A 23,783-nucleotide genomic window follows, 5' to 3' on the forward strand; every position below is an offset into this window, starting at 1 on the left:
ACGAAATATCAATTTCACCCCTGTTGTGGGTCATAATATTCAAAATTATGACTTACATCACATTTGTTTGGCACTGAACAACTGCGAGCCAACCACAACCATCAGCGTCATACCAGCCACCGACGAAAAATACAAATCAATGACATTTGGTGTGCTTATTGACACTTTCGTAACGGAAAAGGGAAAAACAGTGAAAGTTTACGAATATCTTCGATTCATAGACTCCTTCAAGATGATGAACAGTTCTTTAGAGAAACTTGTTGAAATTTTACCCGATGACCGTTTCTACTACCCTTACAGAAAGGCTACTACCCTTACTCTTATGTGACTAGTCGGTCCAAGTTCAGTGACACCAGTCTCCCGCCACTGAGCAAGTGGGGTAACACTCTGGACGGAGGGGCAGTGAAGGTAACGGAGACTAATTTACAACATGCACGCAGGATGTGGGAAATTCTGGAATGTGGAACACTGCAGGATTATCATGACTCATACTTGAAGCTCGACTGTGCACTACTCGCATGTGTTTGCGAATTCCATCGACAGTTGAGTTTCGATACGTATAAACTGGACTGTATGCACTTGTTCACCCTACCCAATATGGCTAAGGAAGCATCACTTAGAATCTGCAAAGCCAATGTCGAGTTACTGACTGAGCGCGAACACTTGGACATGATTGAACCCGCAATTCGCGGTGGAGTCACATCTGTCTTTGAAAGTCGGCGCTTCACTGCAAATAACTCCTATATTCCCAACCACGATAGCACGGAGGAATCCTGTTTTGGTTTCTGTGTCGACGCTAATAACCTTTATGGTGGCGTAATGCAATTAGAGAAACTACCGCTCGCCGACTTTGCGTTCAACACAGATATTCAACTTCAAGAGATTTTGGACACCGCCGATGACGCTAGCATTGGATACTTTGTAGAGGTCGATATCTCTTACCCGCCGAGCCTTCATGATGAGCATCGCGATTTTCCGTTGGCGCCCACAAAAGACGTGGTTGAAGATGAGTGGTTGAGCGATTACCAGATCGAATTAAAAGAACAACACAATCTCCCATCTTCCAAAGTAAAGAGACTCCTGCAAACGTTCTTTGATAAAGAGAGATATGTGGTCCACTACAAACTGCTGAAACTTTATGTCCAACTCGGCTTGGTAATCAGGAAAGTTCACAGAGTGCTTCAATTTCGACAAGAAAACTGGCTGTCGCCATACATTACACTAAATAGTGAAAAGCGGCAAGTTGCGTCAAACAAGTTTGAAGAGAACTTTTATAAACTGATGAATAATGCAGTTTATGGTAAAAACTGCGAATCGAAAAGACGCAGAAATAAAATAACAATCTCACGAGATGCCGAGCATGCGCTGAAGATAATATCCAGATTTGAGTTTGATCGCTATATGATCTTTGGGGAGAATTTAGCAGCCTTGACCACACGACCAAAGTCCATTTAGTGGAACACTCCCACTATTGTGGGAGCGACTATATTAGATCTTGCAAAATTCCACATGTACTCATTCCATTACAATGTGATGCGCCCCCACTTTAATTGTCGCCTTCTTTACAGCGATACAGATAGTCTCCTTTATGCGATAAAAAGCGACGATTTTTATACAGAGTTATCGCAGAAGCCTCAGTCAGTATTAAGTCATTTTGATTTCTCAAATTACCCACCTAATCACTTTCTTTACGATACCACTAACAAAAGAGTCGTCCTCAAATACAAGGACGAATTCGCCGGCGACTATATTACTGACTTTATCTGTTTGAAGCCGAAGCTGTACTCAATCCTGTCAAAAAGTAAGTTTATTCTCTCATAAAACAAAATTGTTAGTCGTTGTATAAAAATTCGTATTGGTTTAATAGGCATCTGGAAGGTGTTAAATCGTATTATATTTACATAGGGGGTTAGTAATTATAATAGCACCTAATTTTTCTCATTTCTTTCTTTCTTTTAGGTTGTCGAAAACTTTCAGCAAAAGGGGTGACGAGGGCCGCACAACAACATCTTCGCCACGTCGACTTCCTAAACACTCTCAGCACTGGAAACCACCTGCGCTCAGAGAACACCAGGATTGTGTCCGACCACCACAGGCTGCAGACAGTTACTACAAACAAAATTTGTCTGTCAGCTTTTGACAACAAGCGCTATATACTACCTGATGGCATAAAAACCCTCCCGTTTGGCCATTATGGAATTGTCGATTATGCTATCGATGAAATTGATTGAAATAACGACGATGTGGAATGGGATTATGACGATTTTAGCGACTTACTTTTGAGCTCTAGCCCAGAGTGGGATAACAGTTTTGTTGTACCACATTCCTCTCCAGATACCACCCAAAGCTCCAACACATGGCAACCACCAGACCCCGGTTTTGTCGCGGCTCAGAATATAAATGATTCGGATATTGAAAGTAGCGATATCGTTGATTTCGATGCCAGTTTTGAAGAAAACTCTACGCCCGATAATCCGTTCATTAATTTTGAGGCAGAAGAAGCAAGTGAAAGCGAGTCAGAGGGCCCAGTGTGCAAAACTGCAAGGCGATATTAGTGTGCATAATTAAATTTAATTGCCCAGAGAGAGAGAGAGACGCAAAACTGAACCAGTATTGATTTTGCATGCAGTGTGAAATTTGGTTTTAATTTAATTTGTTTGAGTGTTTTGAAATCAAAAGCAAGCGGCGAGACAGAAAGCAAAGTTAAAGGGAAACAAAAGCGGCAAGACTCAAAAGGGAAAGATTGAATAGGAGAGGGATATAAACAGCGGCGGAAAGATTTTCTCCCGCCTATCCTATTCCCACTTAACCGCCACTACCTATTATCCCATGGTTAAGAGTCGAATGATAACCCCCCCTTTCTTTACGTAGGTATTATATACTACTAGTGGGTGGGGGCGTTGAGAGGGCGGTTTCAACCTCTAAGAACCACCCTTCACACCATAAGTATAAGTCTCCAAAAACAGTTCCTGTGAATCGCATACTTGGAGACTAGTGAGCAGAAAGGCTCTAAGAGCACTTAATGCCCGCTGGCGCTACCTGTTTAGCCCGTTTTTGAGGACGAAAAGTCATGGCTCAGACGAAAAATTGGTCAAGCAAAAAAGACCGAAAGGACTAATAAACACTTCGTTTGAGAGCAATTAACAACACAATTGAAAAATCTCGGCGTAATGTTAACACCTACTATCTTTAGAAACGAAATAGTTTTGATGCATTTAAATTGTTTGTTATATGCTTATGCAATCAAAATTCATTATGAGGGAAAATCAACAGATCCAAAAATTTCTGACAACTGATACTTACCTTCATAGCGAGCTATTCTGGTGTGTTCAGACTCCGATATTCCAGTGGAAGTATAGATCTCGACTGTGCAACTAATTCCAGGTTCCCTCTGGTCTGAGGTAATCACTTCTCTGTCAATTGGCTTAGAAGGAACAGAAACATTGGCTGTCCCATTTTGAACACAGTCAACTGTGCGACACTCAGTTTCGTTGTGGGATCTGACTTCCTCTGCCATCGATTTGATCAAATAAGCACCGTCGCCTAGAATGAGCACATTCCATCGACATTAACAACGTTTCGTAATTCGCTGGTTCTTATTTGACCTAGATTCGCATCGATTATCAGTCAAGTGATCATAAAATTTGCAGGAATATATATAGGATGTTTAACCTATGACACTGAAAAACCGAAACTAATTGACGCATCTAAAAATTGTCATCTTAATATTCAATGGCATCAATTGCAATAGGATTACACTCGTTGAGCTATCTTACGTACCACATTCAATACCATAAATAGCTTAAGACACTAATCTCAAGTTCCTGCACAATACAATTTTGCAAGTAATATTTAGCTGTTTACTGGCTGCGATATTCAAGTAAAATTTAAGCGAACATTAACTGAACATTCCACGAAAAATATTGCACTCATTTTCTATTTAATAATTTTCTGCGATACTGACTCACAATAGGCTAAAATGGTTGATCGTAGTTTTTGGTCAGGCCAGGGAGCAAAACAAGGCTCAACCTTTGCTTGGAGAATATTCCTCGAAGAATTTTATCATTTTCACAATTGTCTGATTAGTTTCTCTTACTTTCAATAATTTCAGCTTTTTGCGCAACGCATGTGACTTCAACATGAACAACCTCAGCCGCAGTTTCTGCCGTTAAGTCCAGGTGCAACTGAATGCCATCTTGGGAGTCCACGCTCAAAGACAGATTGTTTCCTCTTTCTGTAATTTGTCGAGGAACTGAAAAATCAGTTGTTTGGCAATGTTTTTGGTAACCAATTTGCCCCGACTATGAAAGATGAGCTAAGAGCAGCTGGCATATAAACAAATGAAATCAGAGAAATTGCTCACTTTTGTTTGCCTTAGAATATATTGGTTTGCAACGTGTCGGTAAAAAGAAAAGAATTCACGGAAAGACCAGGTTGTTCTTTATTATTTGGGAATAGCCGTCCATAACCAGCAACGTTTAACGGAATTTAACAAACAAAGCACACAGAATACATCAAAATCAATTGCTCACGAAAGAAATCAGAAACTGGAAGCGATTTATCTTAATCACGCTCTTATTAACAAAATTTGAGAAATTATTAAACATAACCGGCAGATTGCGGAAAATAGCAGCCGTTGACGCACTAGACGCAAATCGAGGACTTTACAGAATATCCACTAAAAGAACATCAGCATGGCTTTAGACCTGAAAACTCCACAGCAACAGCTCTCAACATTGTCACCAACAATATACAAAAAGGCCTTAATCAAAAGAAACCATGCAACCGTACTCTACTAGTAGCCTTAGATCTCACCGCCGCTTTCGACACGGTTGATCACAACCTACTACTAAGAGACTTAATCGTGGCACCACTACCGAATAGCACTAAAAGATGGGTCCCTTCATACTTAGAGGGTAGGTTTTCTTACGTAGAAAACAACCATAAAAATCTAAGTTAAGAAAAGTCAAACAGGGTGTCCCCCAAGGTGATGTATTATCGCCAATGCTTTTCAACATCTACAAGAGCAGGCGGCCTCTGCCCCCGAAAGATAAAAACATAACGTCTTACGCTGACGATATAACTTTAACTACTTCTCACCTACAGGTTGAAAAAATACGTGACAAAACTCCATACCTAAATAATTTACACGACAGGCTAGAATCAAGAAAACGTAAGTTATCCGCTGAAAAAGAAGTGCAGCAGTGTTCACGACCTGGAGCAAGGAGGCCATGTTTGACCCACACCTCATTATCAACAACTCACCACTACCAGTAAAGTCCAAAGTCAAACTACTGGGTGTTACCTTTGATAGTATGCTCAATTTTGGAGGACATGTAAGAAGCATCAAAGAGAAATTACAAAAGCACAAAAACATACTGAAAAAGAGTGCTGATAGCGCCTTGGGCTGCACAAAAGAGCCATTTTCAGTGACTTACAAACCTATCGGTCGGAGCGTCATGAACCATTGTGCTCCCATTTGGGCTTCCACAATCAGCAGTACAAATTGGAACCACATGCAAACTCAACAAACATTGCTTTTCAAACAATAACTGGCTGTGTAAAAATGTCTGACATCAATGACCTACACAATGGGGGTGAAATGCTGCCTGTTAAAGCTCTCAGAGAAATGTGAGCGGAGCAATTTCTAGCCGGCAGTTATCACAGACATTGTGCTGATCATAAAACAATCTCTTCCACCAGTTTTCGTCCTATGACACCAACAATAAATGATACATATAGGGACCCAGTGAAGCAACACACAAACAATAAAGGTCAATTAAGTCCCAAAGAATACAAAAATGCGCTCAAGAGTAACTCAAACTCCACCGAAGACAGCAGATGAACAAACGGTGACATGAATTGCACGTATCCGATTAGCACAACTGAGAGCTGGATACTGTTCCCTGCTTATCTCTTACTTGAGAAGAACCTGTGACAATAATGAAAACCGCTATCCCAAATGTGATGTAGCACCACATTTTCAAATGAAGCACGAACACCAGGGACCTGAAAGTGATTGACCTGTGGGAGAGACCAGTAGAAGTGGCCAAATGGCTGGACATAATACCATCAGTCCTAAAAGACCACATTGCACAGATTAATCCGACTTCCTTGTGCTTTTGCCCTGATGTTGACGATGCCCCTCCTGGTCCCCCTAACTCGGGGACCGCAAGTCATTCACCATGGTGTAGAAGCAGAAAGGTCGCCGCATCACAAGCAAGTTGTGCATAGGCTGTCACACACTACTACTAAATATACCTATTATTATGATACAAATGCAACTAGGGTACCAGTTAAAACAGCATTAAGCGCCTGTATCTCGCCAAAATTACCTGCGAATTGCAGATCTACGCCACAGCTACAACAACAAAAAGAACACGTACATCGGGTTTGAAACAGAAAAAGAAAACATAACCGACTGACGTCGGGCGAATTGCTCTCAAATGACCGGAGAGCTGTTGGTTTCGTCAGTAGCTAGCAACAGTTCAGTGAGGCTAGCTCTAGCTTGATTCGACTCAGCAACTTTTAGTTTCCTGCCTTGTTAGCAAAAAAATCAAATAACTGATTTTAAAAAAATTGAAAAAAAAACAAAAAAATTTAGAGGAAAAAGATCCAGATTTCGCAATCAAAATGTTTAAAACTATTTTTTGTCTCTAGAGTTATAACAAGTATTCCATCTGCAAGACTTGAAAAGCTTCGTTGGCCAGTAATGATAGTTAAACTCAGAAAAGGACAAAAATTTCAAAAAATTTTGAAAACAATTGCAAATTTTAACAAAATCTTGCTAAAATTCGTTATTTTAATATCCTCAAAACAATTTTATTGTCTGACGAGACTCTTCAGTATCCCTAATTCAAGCTTTAAATAGTTTCACTGGCTCATAAAGATCCATAAACTTGGAATATGATAATGATTCTCCAAAAACTTGAAAATCAAACTTTATCAAAAATTTGTTGAAGCTGGAGTCATTAAAATAAAGATAACCATTCCATTAAATCTAAAAACAATGCCACAGCTTATCATCAAACCTTGGAGGAGGTTCCAAGGACCCTGGTGCCGGAAAAAATGATAAAAAATTAGAAAAGATTTTTAAAAAAATGAAAAACACCCCATTACATCTTGAAATTATACAGTAACCTATTGTCAAGCCTTAGAGGAGGTTCCGCGACTCTTGAAGCTCGAGAAACCCAAAAACTGACAAAAATTTTCAATTAAATTGAAAAAAAAGAAGGTTTTATCAAAAAATATTGTTAAAATTTGTCATACTAAAATGAAAGCTATTCTATGGCAAATAAGAATTTATGGGTTACATATTATCAAACCCCTAAGAACGTTTTCTGGCCCCTGCGTCTGGAACGACAAGAATAATGAAAAACAAATGCCAAAAAAACGAAAGAATTTGGACATTTTGTCAAAAAAAATGCTAGAGTTCGTGATGTTAAAAAGTTGAAAGCAATCCACTACCTCTAGAAAATATGCAGCAACCTATTATAAAACCCTAGAGGAGGTTCCTTGACACCTAGGGCTGAAAGAACGCACAAAATACCAAAAATTTTCAAAATGCTCGAAAACAAATTGTGAAAATTAGTATAAAATCGCGTGTTTTTAGCGATCAGTTGTTAGTCAGTCGCCACAAGGGGGGGGGGAGGGGGGGGGACCCTTCACACCATAAGTATAAGTCTCCAAAACAGTTTGAGCTGAAACAGAGTTGAACATCTCTAAGAGCACTTAATGCGCGCTGGGCGCTATCTGTTTATCCATTTTTTGAGGACGAAAAGTCAAAAGCGTCAGAAGAAAAATCCCTCTAATGAAGGAAGAATCCCTCGTATTCACTACAATGCGTAATTCAATGCGTGAAAGAAGTTAGAATCCATTCAGTTGAAACAGTGGGTGACTAAGTCAGAAGTCAAACGTGAAAATCGTGACATATGTAAAACGAAAATCGTGATCAAAAGGTAAAGCGTAAATCAAAAGGTAATTTTTTTTAAAAAAAAGGAGAGCGCCTAAATAATAGCCGTTTGAGAGGCTGACGGCGGCTATTAATTAACTGAAGCTAATACTAATTAATTTAATTATTTACCTTTGTACAATAAAACATATCCGGCGTTGACAACACTGCGCGACCTTGAAACAAAAAAAATCAGAAAATTGAGGAGACCCGAAATGTGTAAGCAAAATTAAACTGTTCCGCAGTTTTATTGGATTCGATACGCATGCTGAAAAGCAGCATCTCAATAGGAGGACGCTACGCTCAATACTAAAACCAATTAGCAGAATTCTCGTTGATAAATTTAATTCACTTAATTTTTAACCATTACGTCTTAGTGCCCGGGCTTTATTGGTAGATAACATTTTTTAATTTCACTTCTAACCTGAAACGTATTGAGTAAATGTGTTGACATCCGAGTTCCATTAAATTGCAAAAGTGAGTGGGGTAAGTAACAAGTCTTGTGAAAGTAGTGAAATAAATAAAACAAAAAAGGTAAAAGGAACTAAAAAACAAAGCAGAGCAACTCCTGAAAAATCAACCATCCAAAAACTTGAATCAAAACTATTAAATAGTTACCTGATGAGCAGACCAATTGAACATATTAAACAAAAGAGGCAAAAGGTAGTTTCACAAAATTAAAGAATGAAAAATATTGGCATCTAAATTAAAGATTTTTATATCAGCGACCTCAATACCTCGGCTTCCAATTGCAAATGAAAACAAGATAACAGTAGAACAGATAAGCATAGGCAGGCAAAACAATCGAACAATGTCAAAAAACTGGCAATACGCAAAAATACAAAAGATTCGCGAAAATTCTTGGTGTTCATGATTTCAGAAGCAACATTGTGAAGGTAAAAAACTTTAAAACTATCAATACAACGTGTTCAATCAATAGCACAGCCTGTTTATTCTTTCAGCTGAAAAAAAAGTTGTTGCAACCAACAAAAACTACTTGAAAAAAGATGCAATCGAACAAAAATGATAACTTTCTTGCCTTCTCAAAAACAACAGCTGAAAAAAAAGTTGTTGCAACCAACAAAAACTACTTGAAAAAAGATGCAATCGAACAAAAATGATAACTTTCTTGCCTTCTCAAAAACAACGCTTTAATTTTCCAATCCAAATTTTTCCACGCGTTTCATCTGCTCCAAATTTCACTCAATAAAATTGATTTATAAGACACTGCTCCAATAATCCTCAAGTCGCAAGTAGCGAGGCTATAATGACCAGCTAAGAAGATAAATGTGGCTATAAATAAGTAAACATACCCGGCAGATTGCCGGAAAATAGCCGCCGTTGATTCCAATAAGCATGATTGGGATTAAACGAATAGAATATATTGAAAAAAAAATTTGTACAAAAATATTTTTTAAGTCCGATTTATTTTGATGGCATTTCGTAGTTGAACATACTTCTGTTTCTTAGAGAGAGGCTACAGGGGCTACTATCAACACCAATAAGCATTAGAGCAATAGCGGGCATCTAAAATTGGGCTTTATGGGTTTATCCCGTTTCTATTTCTGACTTCAATTTTTTATACCGACTCTGTTCATTTTTAATTGCTTTGCTTAGCAACTGATGTTCAAAATCACTTTCAGCAGAATGAGAGAAGAGAGAAACTAGCCTAGAGAAGTCAAAAAGATTTCACGCAAAATGTTGAAAAGGCGGCAAAATGAGGTAAAGCGAAACATTTTTTTATTCGACGAAGTAAAAAAAAAATAGGAGCGCTATAATAGCCGGCTGAGAAGATGAGGGCGGCTATTAACAAGTGATTCTAACCACAAAATTCCTCAAACGCTATTGAAGATGAAAAAATTTGCTGAAAAAGCTTAAAATAAGACAAAATAGTTAAAAATTTACACCGAAAGTGTAAAACTCGCTTCATACGGTCAAATGAGCTACCAAACGAACTATAACCAGTTTAGATAATTGAGCGAAACATATTTGACTGCGTGACGGGGTGGAGTTATGGCTGGAAGAGGGAGGGTGACTAAATCTTCTCCAAATCGCCATGTGGAGGAGGAGGATGGACATTGGGAGTATTAGGTGTGGGGGTGACAGAGGACGTGGGTCAAAACTTCACACCAAGAAAATAACCCCCCTCCCCCAAATCAGTGTGCGGTGAAAGGCATACTTAGAAACCAGTAAAATGTAAGACTCTAAGAGAACTGCTTTTTAGTGCCTACGGTCTTTATCCTGTTTTTGAGGACAGAAAGACGAAAAATTGGATCCGCGAAAAATTCCATAAACACCGCTGGCAGATTGCCAGAAAATAGCCACAAAAGGTTCGTAAATCTTCAGTCTCAAATGTAGTACAAGAAAAGGACCATCTTTTTAATTTAGTTGCTGCTTCGTCAGCTAACCCCAAATACCCTTAAATTAGAGAAACACGCACTCACCTGACCTTATCTCTTTTAATTTCAAAAAGTCAATTTGAGAGTGAGGTAATCACTTTCAAGAGTGAGGTACGTCACGTGTCACCAAAAGCTTAATCACCCGAAGGAACAAGAAACTATTTCCATTGAGAGTGAAAAATGACATCACGCACGCAAATCACTCGGAATTACATGAACAAATGAACAGAAAGCAGAATTGAACTGATTGTGATATGTTAGTAAGAAAAATCTAATAAAAACAGAAGACCAATAGTAGATCCCGCTACCGCTTTGCGGCTATTAAAAAGACTACGGGCTAGTATAATTGCACCAAACAAAGTTTAAGAGCAATTAAATAGCATAGCCGGCAAAATGCCGGAAAACAGCCTGTTGATCTCTTGACGCACATCGATATTGATCCAGAAGAAAGGAGATATATTGAGAGAAATTTTTCCCAGTGTTTTCGAAGTGCTGTAAAATGTTCAGCAGCTTTTTCAGTTAGATTCTAAAATTACTTAATTCAGCTTACAAATTGAAGGCTACTAAGCTTAATACTAATGACAGCTAGCAGTCATTCTAATGAACTTTGATATCTTAATGCACTATGACTAAGTGACCGGGCTTTATCGGTTTATCCCATTTCTTTTGATTTTCCCCTGACCTTGACCGTATTAACTATTATGCGCAGTTCATTTAGTGAATGAAATTTAAAATAATTTAGTTGAAACTGTGAGTGAGGTAAGTCTAAATCAAACTTGAGAGTCGTCTAATTAAAACAAAAAACGTGACCGAGGTAAAAAAAAAGAAAACAGCCGGCAGATTGACGGAAAAGAGCCTCCGTTGACGCGCTTGCTGCACATTGGGATTGAAACAGAAAAAGGAAAAAAGAAGAGAAATTGACCGATTCTTTGTGTTTTTCAGTGTTAAGAAGTGTTCGAAATTGGCGTTCAGTTTGAGTTGGATTCTCAAACTATACTTAATTCAGCTTCTAAACTGAAAGCGAATAAGCTTAATACCAATATCAGCTAGCAAACACTAATGAACTTTGATAAACTTATTCTCAATGACTTAATGGCCGTGCTTTATCGGCTTATCACTCTCTTTTGACTTTGACAGTATTCACCACATTGCGTAAATAAATTGCGTGAAAATCGTGACTCATGTAAAACAAAAAATGAAAAAATGTAATCGAAAGGTATAGCAAAAACGGGAGAGCGATTAAATGATAGCCGTTGAGAGGCTCACGGCGGCTATTAGACACAGAGACAAGACTCCAGGAGGGACTCGAAGTACACAATTTTAGTCCCCAACCAACCAATCAATGAATAAAATGAGCCTAATAACTAAACCTAACAATCATTTTCATGCAAAAACAGGAAAGCTAACACGAGAAAAGCCAAAAAGGACTAAGAAAAAAATCAGATAAAATTTTATCCCGAATTGCGCCGCTGAAACTACTGCCAAAAAAAACTTTCATTAAATAACTGGGGCCCCTTTCATATGAAAAACAAGCAAAACGCTAGCGAAAAACCAAAGAAAGGGGAACAAGGAAAGCCGAAAACATGACCGGCATTTTGCCGCAAAATTGCCGCCAGTGACGCACTTGATACACATCGGGATGAAACAGAAAAAGAAAAAAAGAGAAATTGAATGATTTTCTTGTTTTTTTTTTCAGTGTCAAAAAACGTTCTACTTTGGCGTGTACTTTTAGTTAGATTCTAAAAATATACTTAAGTCAGCTTCTAAACTGAAAGCTAATAAGCTTAATACCGATATTAGCTCGCAAACATTCTAAGGAACTTTTGATAACCTAATTCTCGAGGACTTAAAGACCTGTCTTTATAGGTTTATCCCGTCTCTTTTTTGCTCTTTCGACTTTGATCGTGTTCACTATATTGCGTAATTCGATGTATGAAAGAATTTGAAATCCATTCAATTGAAACAGTGGGTGAGGTAGGTCACAACTCAAACGTGAAAATCGTGACTTATATAAAACGAAAGACGTGATCAAAAGCTTAAGCAAATTTTTCAAAGTAAAGCCTCGTATATTTTTATTAGATGATTGAAAAGGCCTCGAAGCTCACATATACTGGATTATTATTTCCGACAAAAACCGTTATCCGCTTAAGTTAAAACTAAATAACACTGATTTGGAAAAGCTGCACACTTATCGATAATTTTTTCACCCCTACTTTTTTTGCACTCTCAGAAAAATGAAACAGACCCGGCAGATTGCCGGGAAATAGCCGCCGTTGATTCCTAGAACTAAGATTGGGATCGAAAGGAGAGAAAACTAGTAAAAAATGATTTTTGTACAAACAATTTTGAAGTGCGAACTATTTGGAAGTAATTTTGGAGCTGAACATGCTCCTGTTTCGTAGTGCGAACACACAGGGGCGAGTATCAATACCAATAAGCATCAGGGATGATAACTAAGAACAAAGTTCGAGTAACTGGTATCTAAATTAGTGCTTCATGGGTTCATCCCGTTTCAATTTCTGATTTCGCTTTTTTACACTGACAACTTTCACTTTGAATTGTTTTGCTGAGCAATTGCTGTTTAAAAACACTTTTAGCAGAACGAGAAAAGAATGAAACTAGCCTAGAGAAGTTGAAAAGATTTCACGCAAAATGTCAAAAAAGCGGCAAAATGAGGTAAAGCGAAAAATTTTTATTCGACGAAGTAAAAAAAACATAGCAGGACAAGTCCTGACGTACAATTCAAAGAATTTTCATTGACAAAACAGAAAAATAAGAATTAGAACGGACTAAGTGTGAATTGGGAAAAAACATTTATAACGAGACCGAATCCAAAAAAAACAACCGACTAAACGTCGGACGAATTGCTCTCGCGAACGACTAGTAGGAGCTCTAATCAATTGCTACCTGCTTCAGTCGAGTGCGGGGGAGGGGGAGCTTAAATGGGACATAGAAGTTCAATAGTGGGCTTCAAATAACCACATTAGAGGTTATGATATACCACTATTGAGATTAAAGTGAAAAATGGCACCAGTTTCGGCGAACTTTTCATTTGACTTTTAGTATTAAATTGCCGCCAATTGAGTTCAGCTGCTTGAAATTGTGATTGAGAAAAAATTTTAGATCACGCGAAACGCAAAAAGTCAAGGGCGTAAAAGTCACTCGAAAAGTCAAAACCGTGCAGCAAAAATTTTGCATAAAAAAGCAATTGAAAAGAATATCAATGTCAAAATGCCGCATGTGAACAAAAACCACTAGCGAGAAATAGAAATTTGGTTCAAACGAAAAACTAGGCCTAGACTTAACTATGAATGGAATGCGAAAACCATTTAGAAAAAAATTCAATCCATAAAACCGAAAAAACAGTAAGAATCAGAGTGAAATTACCGGATGTAAACAAAAAACAATTGTTAGAAAGCGAATTTTTGTTCAAACACCGTTTTCTCACTCTACTTTAAAATTAGAATGAAAAAAAAATCACGCAGCAAAAACCACCCTCTTTTTCGCTCCACTTCCTGTGTCGGCGTGACCCAAATCGCTACTCCAATTTGACTTCAAAAATCTTGAAAATGTGTGAACAGATCTTTAAAAAAACATAGCCGGAAGAATTCCGGAAACGACTCGAAGTGGAAATCCACTTAAATGCCATCCAACTCCTCATCAGACAAAAGGTGCCTCCACTAATTTATGATTCCCTTGAAACAGAACCATAAAACAAAAAAGTAAAAACAAGCAAAATCAAATCTGCTAAAATATGATTTATTGTAAGAAGACAGCGCCCCAATACAATTCAAATTCTTTGAATTGTAAAAAAGACAGAGCCCAAATACAATTCAAATTCTTTGAATTCTAAAAAAATTAGGAGCGCTATAATAGCCGGCTGAGAAGCTGAGGCGGCTATTAATGAATGAAAACTACCCTAAACGCTCTCTCTGCTTTTGACTTTTGTTCAGCAGATTGACATCAACACTTTTTTCGCGTGCGGCATTTGACTTCCTCTAAAACATATCCTCTAATATATAAGTAAACGTTTGAAAAAAATAGATCAAAATACCGCAGGACTAATATAGCTGCTGCCAGCTTCGTTTGAGAGCAATTGAGCAAAACAATTAACTTACCAGTTGGAGCACAGCTTGATATCGACAAATTCGTTATACTATCATTTGTGCAAGTATCAATAGGAGCCACGCCAAAGCAGTATAAGAGACCAGAACTCAAATCTTGGACTGTATAGGAGTTTGAGATTTGGATCCTTTCGACTGATTCCTTGTCTTTAATCTCTTTCTCGCTCAAAAAAAGAGGGACGTAGTCAAGTTCCTGGATAGCTTGACTGATTTGCAGTTGGTCAATAGAACAATTCTGTTCTGTGCCATTTTCTACCCCGGTTGGTTCAAATGAGTCCATAACAAGCTTTGTGGAGTTGCTTGTGATGTCAGAAGCGAAAACGTTCTGAGAAGAATCCGCTAAACAAAATAATAACCCGTTCGAAGTTACAATGAAAGGAAATTAAGCATCATACATCGCTCTCAAAATATTGACTAACAGAAATTAGAGCACATTATGACTTCAATGTATTATCTGCAAGAAAAGCTGGACTTCCGTGAAGAAAAATGACCATTGATTTTAGTTTATTAAAGAGCCGATGGCCTTCAGCTATCAGGTGTTCCCGCGGCTTTATGCACTTTCACTAGGAGGGTTAGGTAACTGATCTATTGAAAGGAAACAAGTAACTAACTCATAGTGAATGTGATAATCTGTTCACTTTGTCTGCCGAAACTGTTCATCACAATCTGCACAGTGTATTCAACTCCGGCAGTCAGGTTGGTAGCACTGAATTCTAGAAGACAATACTTTCCTGTGCTTTAAGAATTCGGTTACTGTATATAATGTAGGGGGGTAGCTAAGAAATTTTATATGGTTGCAAAACTAGGACCTCAGAGGTTCAAACCCGACACACTGCAGGATAGCGGTCACAAATATTAACCACCAATAAATACATAACGGCTTGATACTCGCTAACAACCGCTTTTACACCAGCAAAAAATTTGATTTCAGAGATTCATTCAAAATTGGTCATTCAAAATGAAGAAGTGAAGCGTGAAAAAGTCACTTGAGAAGTCACATAATGTTCTAGAACAAAAGAGCAACATCTGTCAACCAAAATTTTGCATAAAATAGCCAGCAGATTGCCGGAAATAGCCAGCAAAAGTGCGTGCCATATAATAAATATAGCAACAGAAACAAAGCTTAAGAAGTTATCGACACCGCTCAAAAAATTATGTATAAAAATTCAGTGGCAAATTAATCGGGCATCTTGAAGTTCACTCAGCGAGCGAAAGCCCTTTTATTAGGGGACTTCACTGCACAAATTTGTTCCTCTGACCTTAAACTAATCTATTTATTAATTCAGTGTCGACACAAAAGGCGCCATGTTTAAGCTCCTAATCTTTACATGTTTTAACAGCCCGTAAACATGCTCTTCGGCAAAAAGCGACTGGCAACAGTCGGATTCCAACCGGGGTCTGTGACTTAAGATGCAGAAGCCCAATGAGCTGAGCTAAGAAACAGATGAGCCGCGTATTAATCGGGATTTTTGTCCTGTCCATTAACGTCGCATCCGTTTCTACTTTCTCCAATTCCCTCCTTTTTTACAACTTTTTGTGCTCCATGTCTTTCTCCTGTCACTATCTATTTTCTATCTATCTACATATTAAACGTAATTCGAATACCTATACCACCATGTTTAAGCTCCTAATCTTCACATGTTTTAAGGCCTCTTAAATATACAGATAAGTGTTTTGTTTGGCATGTATTTTGAAAAAGGTCAATGACCGAAAACTTGACCTTGTTAAAAAAGGTAATGAGGGAAAAGTTACCTATGCCGTAAAAGTCAATGACTGAATAGTGAATGTAAAAATGGCTCATTGTTCGAAAAGCTGCCTATGACCGAAAAGTTGCCATTGTCAAAAAGTCAATGACCGAGTTACTTATGCAATAATAGTCAATGACTGGATAGCCGCGGATGTAAAAATAGGTCATTGACCGAGAAGCTGCTTATGACCGAAAAGTTGCCTGCGCCAAAAGGGGCAACGACCGAACAACTGCCGATTTAATAATTGGTCAATGGTTGAAAAACCTGCTATCAAAAAATGCCAAAAAAAATTACGACACAAAAATAGTGCTTGATTGACATGTGCTGATGCATCACGGATATTGACAGAATAAAGAACCGACAAGACATCGAAGATGCAAAATTGTTCATATCAATGGATTTAAATTAGCTTAATATTAATGTGTCGGAGACAAGCTTTTATGTAACGTATTTAAATTCTCCTGAACATAGTTCGTTGTGATATTTTAATCGGAACTTTTAAGCTGAATGTTTGCGTGACCAATTTTTAAACAATCTTTTGCCTCATTTGTTTTCACTTTTGCTTGATCTCAGTCTCACAACTGAATCATTTGTTGCCAGTTTTCTAAGATCAAATGAAAAACGAGGCTGTGGAGAATTAATTCAATTTTTCTTTTTTACTTTCAAAGGACGATCTTTTCTCTTTCGTTTCTTTCTTTCTTTAGCCCTTTTTCGTTTTATTTTTTTGCTTCATTTTTGTTCTGGTTTCTTTTTTCTGCTTTTTATCTTTCCTTTCACTTTCTTTTCTCTCTTTTTCCTGTCTATCTCTATTTTTTCTTGCTTTTCTCTTTCTTTTCTGTCGTTACGTTCTATCTTTCTCTCTGTCTCTTCCTCTTTTTTCCGGTTCGTTTTTGTCTTTCTTTTCTCTGTTTTATTCTCTTTCCTTTCTCTTTTTAGTTTTCCCCCTTCTGTTCGCTTGTTTATTTTCTTTTTCCTGTAATTTTTCTCTTGCTTTTTTTTTCTGCCATAAAGGTCAATGACAGGGTAGTCACGGATGCAAAAAGAGGTCATTGACCGACAAGCTACCTATGACCAAAAAACTGCCATTGCCAAAAGTCAATTACCGAAAAGTTAACTATGCCAAAAATTTCAGTGAATGAATAGCCGCGGATGTAAAGATGTCATTGACCGTAAATCTTTCTGTGACCGAAAAGTTACTTGTGCCAAAGGGTCAACAACCGAAAAACTGCGGTTTCAAAAATTGAGAACCTGCTAATAAAAAGAGTCGATCACCGGAAAAATTATTACACAAAAATCGTCCTTGAATGACATTTACTTATGCATCACGGATATTTACAGAATGATGTTTTTCTAAATAAAGGTCAATTAACGAATGGAAATCGAAAATGCTAAATTGTCCAATAGAATAAATTTGAATTAGCTATATAGTAATGCGGCGGGGACGTGCTTTTGTGTTATGTTTTTAAATTCTCCTGATCACAAATTGTTGCGATGCTTTTAATCGAAAGTTTTAAAGCAATTTGTTTGCTTAACCGAATTAATTATTTAAACAATCATCAGTTGTTTTGAGTTTTGATTGACCTCTGTCTCATAAAAATTTATAACAACTGAAGTTTAATAAACTGAATCATTTGTTGCTAGGTTTTTTTCTAGATCAAATGAAAAGTTCGCCTGCGAAGAGTTAATTCTATTTTTTTTACTCTCGATCTTTTCTTTTTTGTTTCTTTTTGTGCTCCTTCATTCTCTCCTTTATCTTTTTTCTGTTTCATTTCTCTTTTGGTTATCTTTCTTTTCTTTATATTCTGTTTTTTCTGTTCCGTTTCTTTTCTATCTTTCCTTTTTTCTGTGTTTTTTCCTTTTCTCTTTCTCTCTCTCTCTCTCCCTCTCTCTCTCTCTCTCTCTCTCTCTCTCTCTCTCTCTCTCTCTCTCTCTCTCTCTTCTGTCGTTATTCTGTGTCTTTTCGTTTTTGTCTCCTCTTTTTTTCTGTTCCTTTCTGCTTTTCCTCTTTTTTATTGCCTTTCGTTTCGCTCTTTTTTTTCTCTTTCCTTTTTGTATTTATTTCCTGTCTTTTTTCGGTTTTTGTCTTTTTCTTTTCTGTTTTCTTCTGCCTTTCTTTTTGCTCATTCTTTTCTCTGTCTTTATTTTCTGTCTTGCTTTTCTCTTTCTTTTCTCTTTTGTTTCTTTCTTTTCTTTTCTCTCAATTCTGGCTGTTCCTCTGTTCTGCCACTTTTCTGTATTGATTATTTTGTCTTTTCCCTGCAGCTTTTCTTTCCTCTTTCTTTTCTGTTGTTTTTCTGCCTTTCTAAATCTTTTTTTTTCTAAATCTCTTTTTCTCTTTCGTTCCTCTTCCGTGTCTCTTTAGTTTGTCGTTCTTTCCTGTTTTCTATCTGTTTTTCTTTTATCTTTCTTTTCTGCTTTTCTTTTCGCTTCAATTTCTTTCTTTTTTGTTTTTATTATTGCCTTTTTTCTCATCCTTTTTCTCTTTTGTTCCTCTTTGGCTTGTCTTTCTTTTCTCGCTTGCTTTTCTCTGTCGTTTTTGTTTTCCTTTTCTCTCTTGCTTTTCTCTTTCTTTTCTGTCTTTCGTTCGTCCTTCTGTTTGTCTTTTCTGCCTCTTTTCTGTTTAGTTTTTGTGTTTTTCCTGTCTTCTCTCTTTCGTTTCTCTTACTTAAGTGTTTTTGTTGCTTTTCTCAATGCTTTTTCTCTTTTTCGTTCCTCTCTTTCGTTTCTCTCTTTAGTTTTTTGTTCTTTCCTCTTTCCTTTCTATTTTGTATCAGTCTTGCTGTGCTCTTTCCCTGCTTTTCTTTTTGTTTTCTTTCTTTTCCGTTATTTGCTTCTGCCTTTCTTTTTTCCTCATCCTTTCTCTCTTTTCTTCCTCTTTAGCTTCTCTCTTTTTTTTCTCGCTTACTTTTCTGTCTTTCTTTTCTCTTGCTTTTCTCTTCCTTTTCTGTCTTTTGTTTTTTTTTCTTTCTTTTCATTTCTTTCATTTTGTCTTTTCTGCCTCTTTTCGTTTTCTGTTTCTTTTCTGTATTTCGTTTCTCTCTTTTCTCTATTGCTTTTGTCTTTTCTTTTTTCCGGTTCTTTTTCCTGGCTTTCTTTGTTTTCATTCGTTTTCTCTGTCGTTTCTCTTTATTTTCTCGTTCTTTCCTCGTTCCTTTCTGGTTTCCTTTTTTCTATAGCTCTTTTGCGTTTTTTTGTCTTTCTGTTCTCTCTTTCTTTTAACTCTTTCCTTTCTGTTCTTCTTTCTTCCTTTCCTCATGTGATTCTTTCTTCTCTCTTTCACTTCTTTCTTTCCTTTCTGACTTTTTTCTCTTTTTCCTGTTTTTCTCTTACTTCTCTCTTGCTTCTTTCTTTTCTGTCTTTTGTCTCTTTTCTGTCTTTCGTTTCTCGATTTCTTCTCTTTTTCGCTTCTCTTTCTTTTCTCTCATCCTTTTCTGACCATCTTTTTCCCTACTGTGTTTCTCTTTCTTCTTTCTTGCTCTTCTTTTTTTCGTTTGTTCTTCTTATCTCTATTTCATTTGTCTTTTCTGTCTTTTTCCTCTTTAGTCTCCCCATTTTTCTCTATTTTGTCTTTTTTTCGGTCGTTTTTTCTCTTTCTCTTCTATTTCTTTTCCGTCTTTTTTCTATTTATTTTGTCCTTTCAGTCTTTCTATTTTCTCTTTTTCTTCTGTTCAGTTTTGCTGCCCATTTTCTTTTTCCTGTCTTTCCTTTGTCTTCTGTCTCGTTTCGCCCTTTCGTTTCTTTCTTTTCTCATTCCTTTCTGTCTTTCTTTTCTCTTTCTTTTTTCTGTTTTCTCTCCCTCCATATGTTAATTCTTCTATTTTTTACGCTCCTTAAAAATGTAGCCTAACTTATTACATGGGTTACGCTACGACACCATGTAGAATTTCGTTATCTAAACAAGTCTTAGCGCACCTTAATCATAAGAGTCAGCAAAGCCAAGAAATTGAACACAAAATGGCTGGTACTTGAGGGTATTATACTAAACCAAACACAACAGTAACGTAACGTAATACCTATGGATGTTGAACGAGGGGCATGTGTTCCAGCCCGAGGTGGTATAAAAAAAATTTAAAACTTCTATTTTTCAAATGATCTTGTCATAATTTTGCGGGCCTACTAGTTCAATTTAAACTTGCAGAAGGCAGAGGTGAGTCCCATAGGATCAAAATCTTATCACGTAACTGCTGAAAATTTCTAATAATGAGAGTGAGAAATGACGTCACGAGCGCAATTGCAGTCAGAGGAAGAAGTAATTCGGAGAACTTGACCTTTTCAGCTTTGCGGTGTGAACAGAACCTGCCTTCACACCATAATTATAAGTCTTCAAAACAGTTTCTGTGAATCGCATACTTGGAGACTATTGAACTGAAAGGCTCTAAGAGCACTTAATGCCCGACGGGCGCTACCTCTTTATTTCGATGCTGAGGACAAAAAATCAAATGGATCAGACGAAAACTCGGTCAAGCGAAAAATCGCATTAAAAGACCGAAAGGACTGATATTATTGCTACAAATTTGTTTGAGAGCAAATAATAAGTTGAAGAGGTTACTGACGCCACTCAAAACACAATGTAAAAACATAGCCGGCAGATTGCCAGAAAATAGCCTCAATAGATTCGCAGATCGGCAGTCTAAAAAACAGTAAAAAAGACAGACCAAAAAATTCCTCTTTTCATTGAAGGCTGATCTGTTATATTTTGATTAAAAATCTGTATAAGTAATGCTGCCTCTATTAGCTGATCTCAAATAACCTTCATTTAGAGTGACACACACCCATTTGACCTTATCTCCTTGAATTGAAGTAAATAAAAGACAATTTCAAATTGAGGAAGTCATTTTTGAGAGTGAGGTAAGTCAAGTGTGACCAAAAATTTATTCACGCGCATGAACAAAAAACTCGCTCCGCTAAGAGCGAAAAATGACGTCACACATGAAATTCAGTTGAAATTGCATGAACGAATGAACAAAAAAAGGCTGTGACGTCACATGGTCGTAACAAAAATCATGACGACGAAATAAAAAAAAACCAAGAGATGGCCAATAACAGCCCCAGCTATCGCTGTGCGGCTATTAAAAAAACACGAAGTAAAAAAACTTAGCAGGACAAGTCCTGACGTATAATTCAAAGAATTCTCATTGACTAAACAAAACACTAGACCTAGAACGGACCATGAGTGAAATGGGAAAAACCATTTCTAAAAAATCAGTTAAAAAAAAAGAAAAAAAACAACAGAAAATCAATGTCAAAACGCCGCTAGCGAGAATAAAAAGCACTAGCGAGAAATGTCAATCTGATTCCAACAAAATCCTAGGCCTAGAATGAACAATTGAAACAGTGGGTGAGGTAGGTCAGAACTCAAACCTGAAAATCGTGACTTATATAAAACGAAAAACGTGATCAAAAGCTTGAGCAAATTTTTCAAAGCAAATCCTCGTATATTTTTATTAGATGATTGAAAAGGCCTCGAAGCTCACTTATACTGGATTATTATTTCCGACAAAAACCGTTATCCGCTTAAGTTAAAACTAAAGAACACTGATTTGGAAAAGCTGCACACTTATCGATAATTTTTTCACCCCTACTTTTTTTGCACTCTCAGAATAATGAAACAGACCCGGCAGATTGCCGGGAAATAGCCGCCGTTGATTCCCATAACTAAGATTGGGATCGAAAGGAGAGAAAACTAGTAAAAAATGATTTTTGTACAAACAATTTTAAAGTGCGAACTATTTGGAAGTAATTTTGGAGCTGAACATGCTCCTGTTTCGTAGTGCGAACACACAGGGCGGAGTATCAATACCAATAAGCATCAGGGATGATAACTAAGAACAAAGTTCGAGTAACTGGTATCTAAATTAGTGCTTCATGGGTTCATCCTGTTTCAATTTCTGATTTCGCTTTTTTACACTGACAACTTTCACTTTGAATTGTTTTGCTGAGCAATTGCTGTTTAAAAACACTTTTAGCAGAACGAGAAAAGAATGAAACTAGCCTAGAGAAGTTGAAAAGATTTCACGCAAAATGTCAAAAAGGCGGCAAAATGAGGTAAAGCGAAAAATTTTTATTCGACGAATTAAAAAAACATAGCAGGACAAGTCCTGACGTACAATTCAAAGAATTTTCATTGACTTAACAGACAAACTACACCTAGAATGGACTATGATTGAAATGAGAAAACCATTTTTAAAAAAATCAGATCAAAGAATAAGAAAAAAAAACAAAAAAAACAGTGTCAAAATGCCTCATGTGAACAAAAAACCACTAGCGAGAAATGAAAATTTAATTCAAACAAAAAACTAGGCCTAGAATGAGCTGTGAATGGATTGGGAAGACCATTTAGAAAAAAACCGATCCAAAAAATCGAAAAACAGTAAAAAATCGGAGTGAAATTGCCGCATGTGAACAAAAAACCACTACCGAGAAACCGAATTTTTGTTCGAACACCATTTTCGCATTCTACTTTAAAATTAGAGCGAAAAAATTCACGCCGCAAAACCACTCGCTTTTTCGCTCCATTTCCTGTTTCGGCGTGACCAAAATCACTACTCCAATTTGACTTCAAAAATCATGAAAATGTGTGAACAGATCTTGAAAAAAAAGACAGCGCCCCAATACAATTCAAATTCTTTGAATTGTAAAAAAAAACAAGTGAAGGCCAATAATAGCCCCAGCTATCGCTGTGCGGCTATTAAACATTTAACGATAAATCAAAACGGTTTGATAAAACTCACTCCATAGAAGGTTTTATATTCGGAACCTTTATTAGACAAATGAGTTCCATTGACCTTAAACTAATTCAAATTAAACTTAAGTTTTAAAGAGCAGAAGCGAGTGAGTAACTCACGTATGATCAAGATCTAAACACGCAGATGACCTAAACACTTAACATTGACAGTGAGAGTGAAAAACGACGTCAAGTTGTACTTTTACTTTTTCAGCTTTGGTACGTGCATAACTGTACGAAAAAGGAAGCTTTAGCTCAACTATTTTTTTAAATTAAAAATTGATCTAATTTAAGAGATTTCAAAAATCTACCACATCGCATTGCTGCTTTTCGTGAAAACCAATTAAAACAACCCGCTGCCCTGTTAACCGAACTATGAGTCAGATTAATACATAACAATAGCTGCGAAGCCATAAGCTGAGAGTAGCTATAATGCGGTGATCTTAGTTTTTGCTTCGTCAATTGTTTCAGGTTATGACATGCAACAAATATTGTTTTCTGTACATTTTCTACATTTGAAGGAACAATTCAGCTGAGTTCAGCTGGTTCGAATTACTATCGCGCGTTAATAGAATTAGTTGAAGTACTTGCGAGTAATGTATGATCAAACGTCTTCAAGAACAACCTGATCTACCATTGTTAAACTTTATTGATGCAAATTCTTGGTAAGATTTCTTCAGCTTTACACTGGAAACTAAGGTTATTTTAACATTTTCTTTTCTAATAGAAATTCTAAGAGGTTCTGTTTTTGATAGATTTTAAATCTTTATTTCCAATAACAATTGGGCACCCGACTAACTTTCCAGTTCCTTAAATTCCCTGTCAATAAAGTCAATC

The 23,783-nt window shown here is 37.0% G+C and overlaps 1 protein-coding gene across 2 annotated transcripts in view; it reads right to left on the bottom strand.

Annotated features, from left to right (window-relative positions):
- LOC142349502 (uncharacterized) overlaps positions 1 to 23,783 on the bottom strand; it is a 188,182-nt gene that overhangs the window by 69,914 nt on the left and 94,485 nt on the right. The window contains exons 23-26 of one of the 2 annotated variants that reach the window (XM_075401096.1): positions 15,086 to 15,187; positions 14,469 to 14,813; positions 4,097 to 4,252; positions 3,304 to 3,543 (exon numbers count right to left, since the gene is read on the bottom strand). In XM_075401096.1, coding sequence (XP_075257211.1) covers positions 3,304 to 3,543; positions 4,097 to 4,252; positions 14,469 to 14,813; positions 15,086 to 15,187 — 843 coding nt within the window. The remainder of the gene's footprint in view (positions 1 to 3,303; positions 3,544 to 4,096; positions 4,253 to 14,468; positions 14,814 to 15,085; positions 15,188 to 23,783) is intronic. The other variant, XM_075401097.1, reaches the window with a different exon arrangement.

This window comes from Convolutriloba macropyga, chromosome 11 (genome assembly GCF_964194025.1).
Source record: "Convolutriloba macropyga chromosome 11, txConMacr16.3, whole genome shotgun sequence".
Lineage (NCBI taxonomy): Eukaryota > Metazoa > Xenacoelomorpha > Acoela > Convolutidae > Convolutriloba > Convolutriloba macropyga.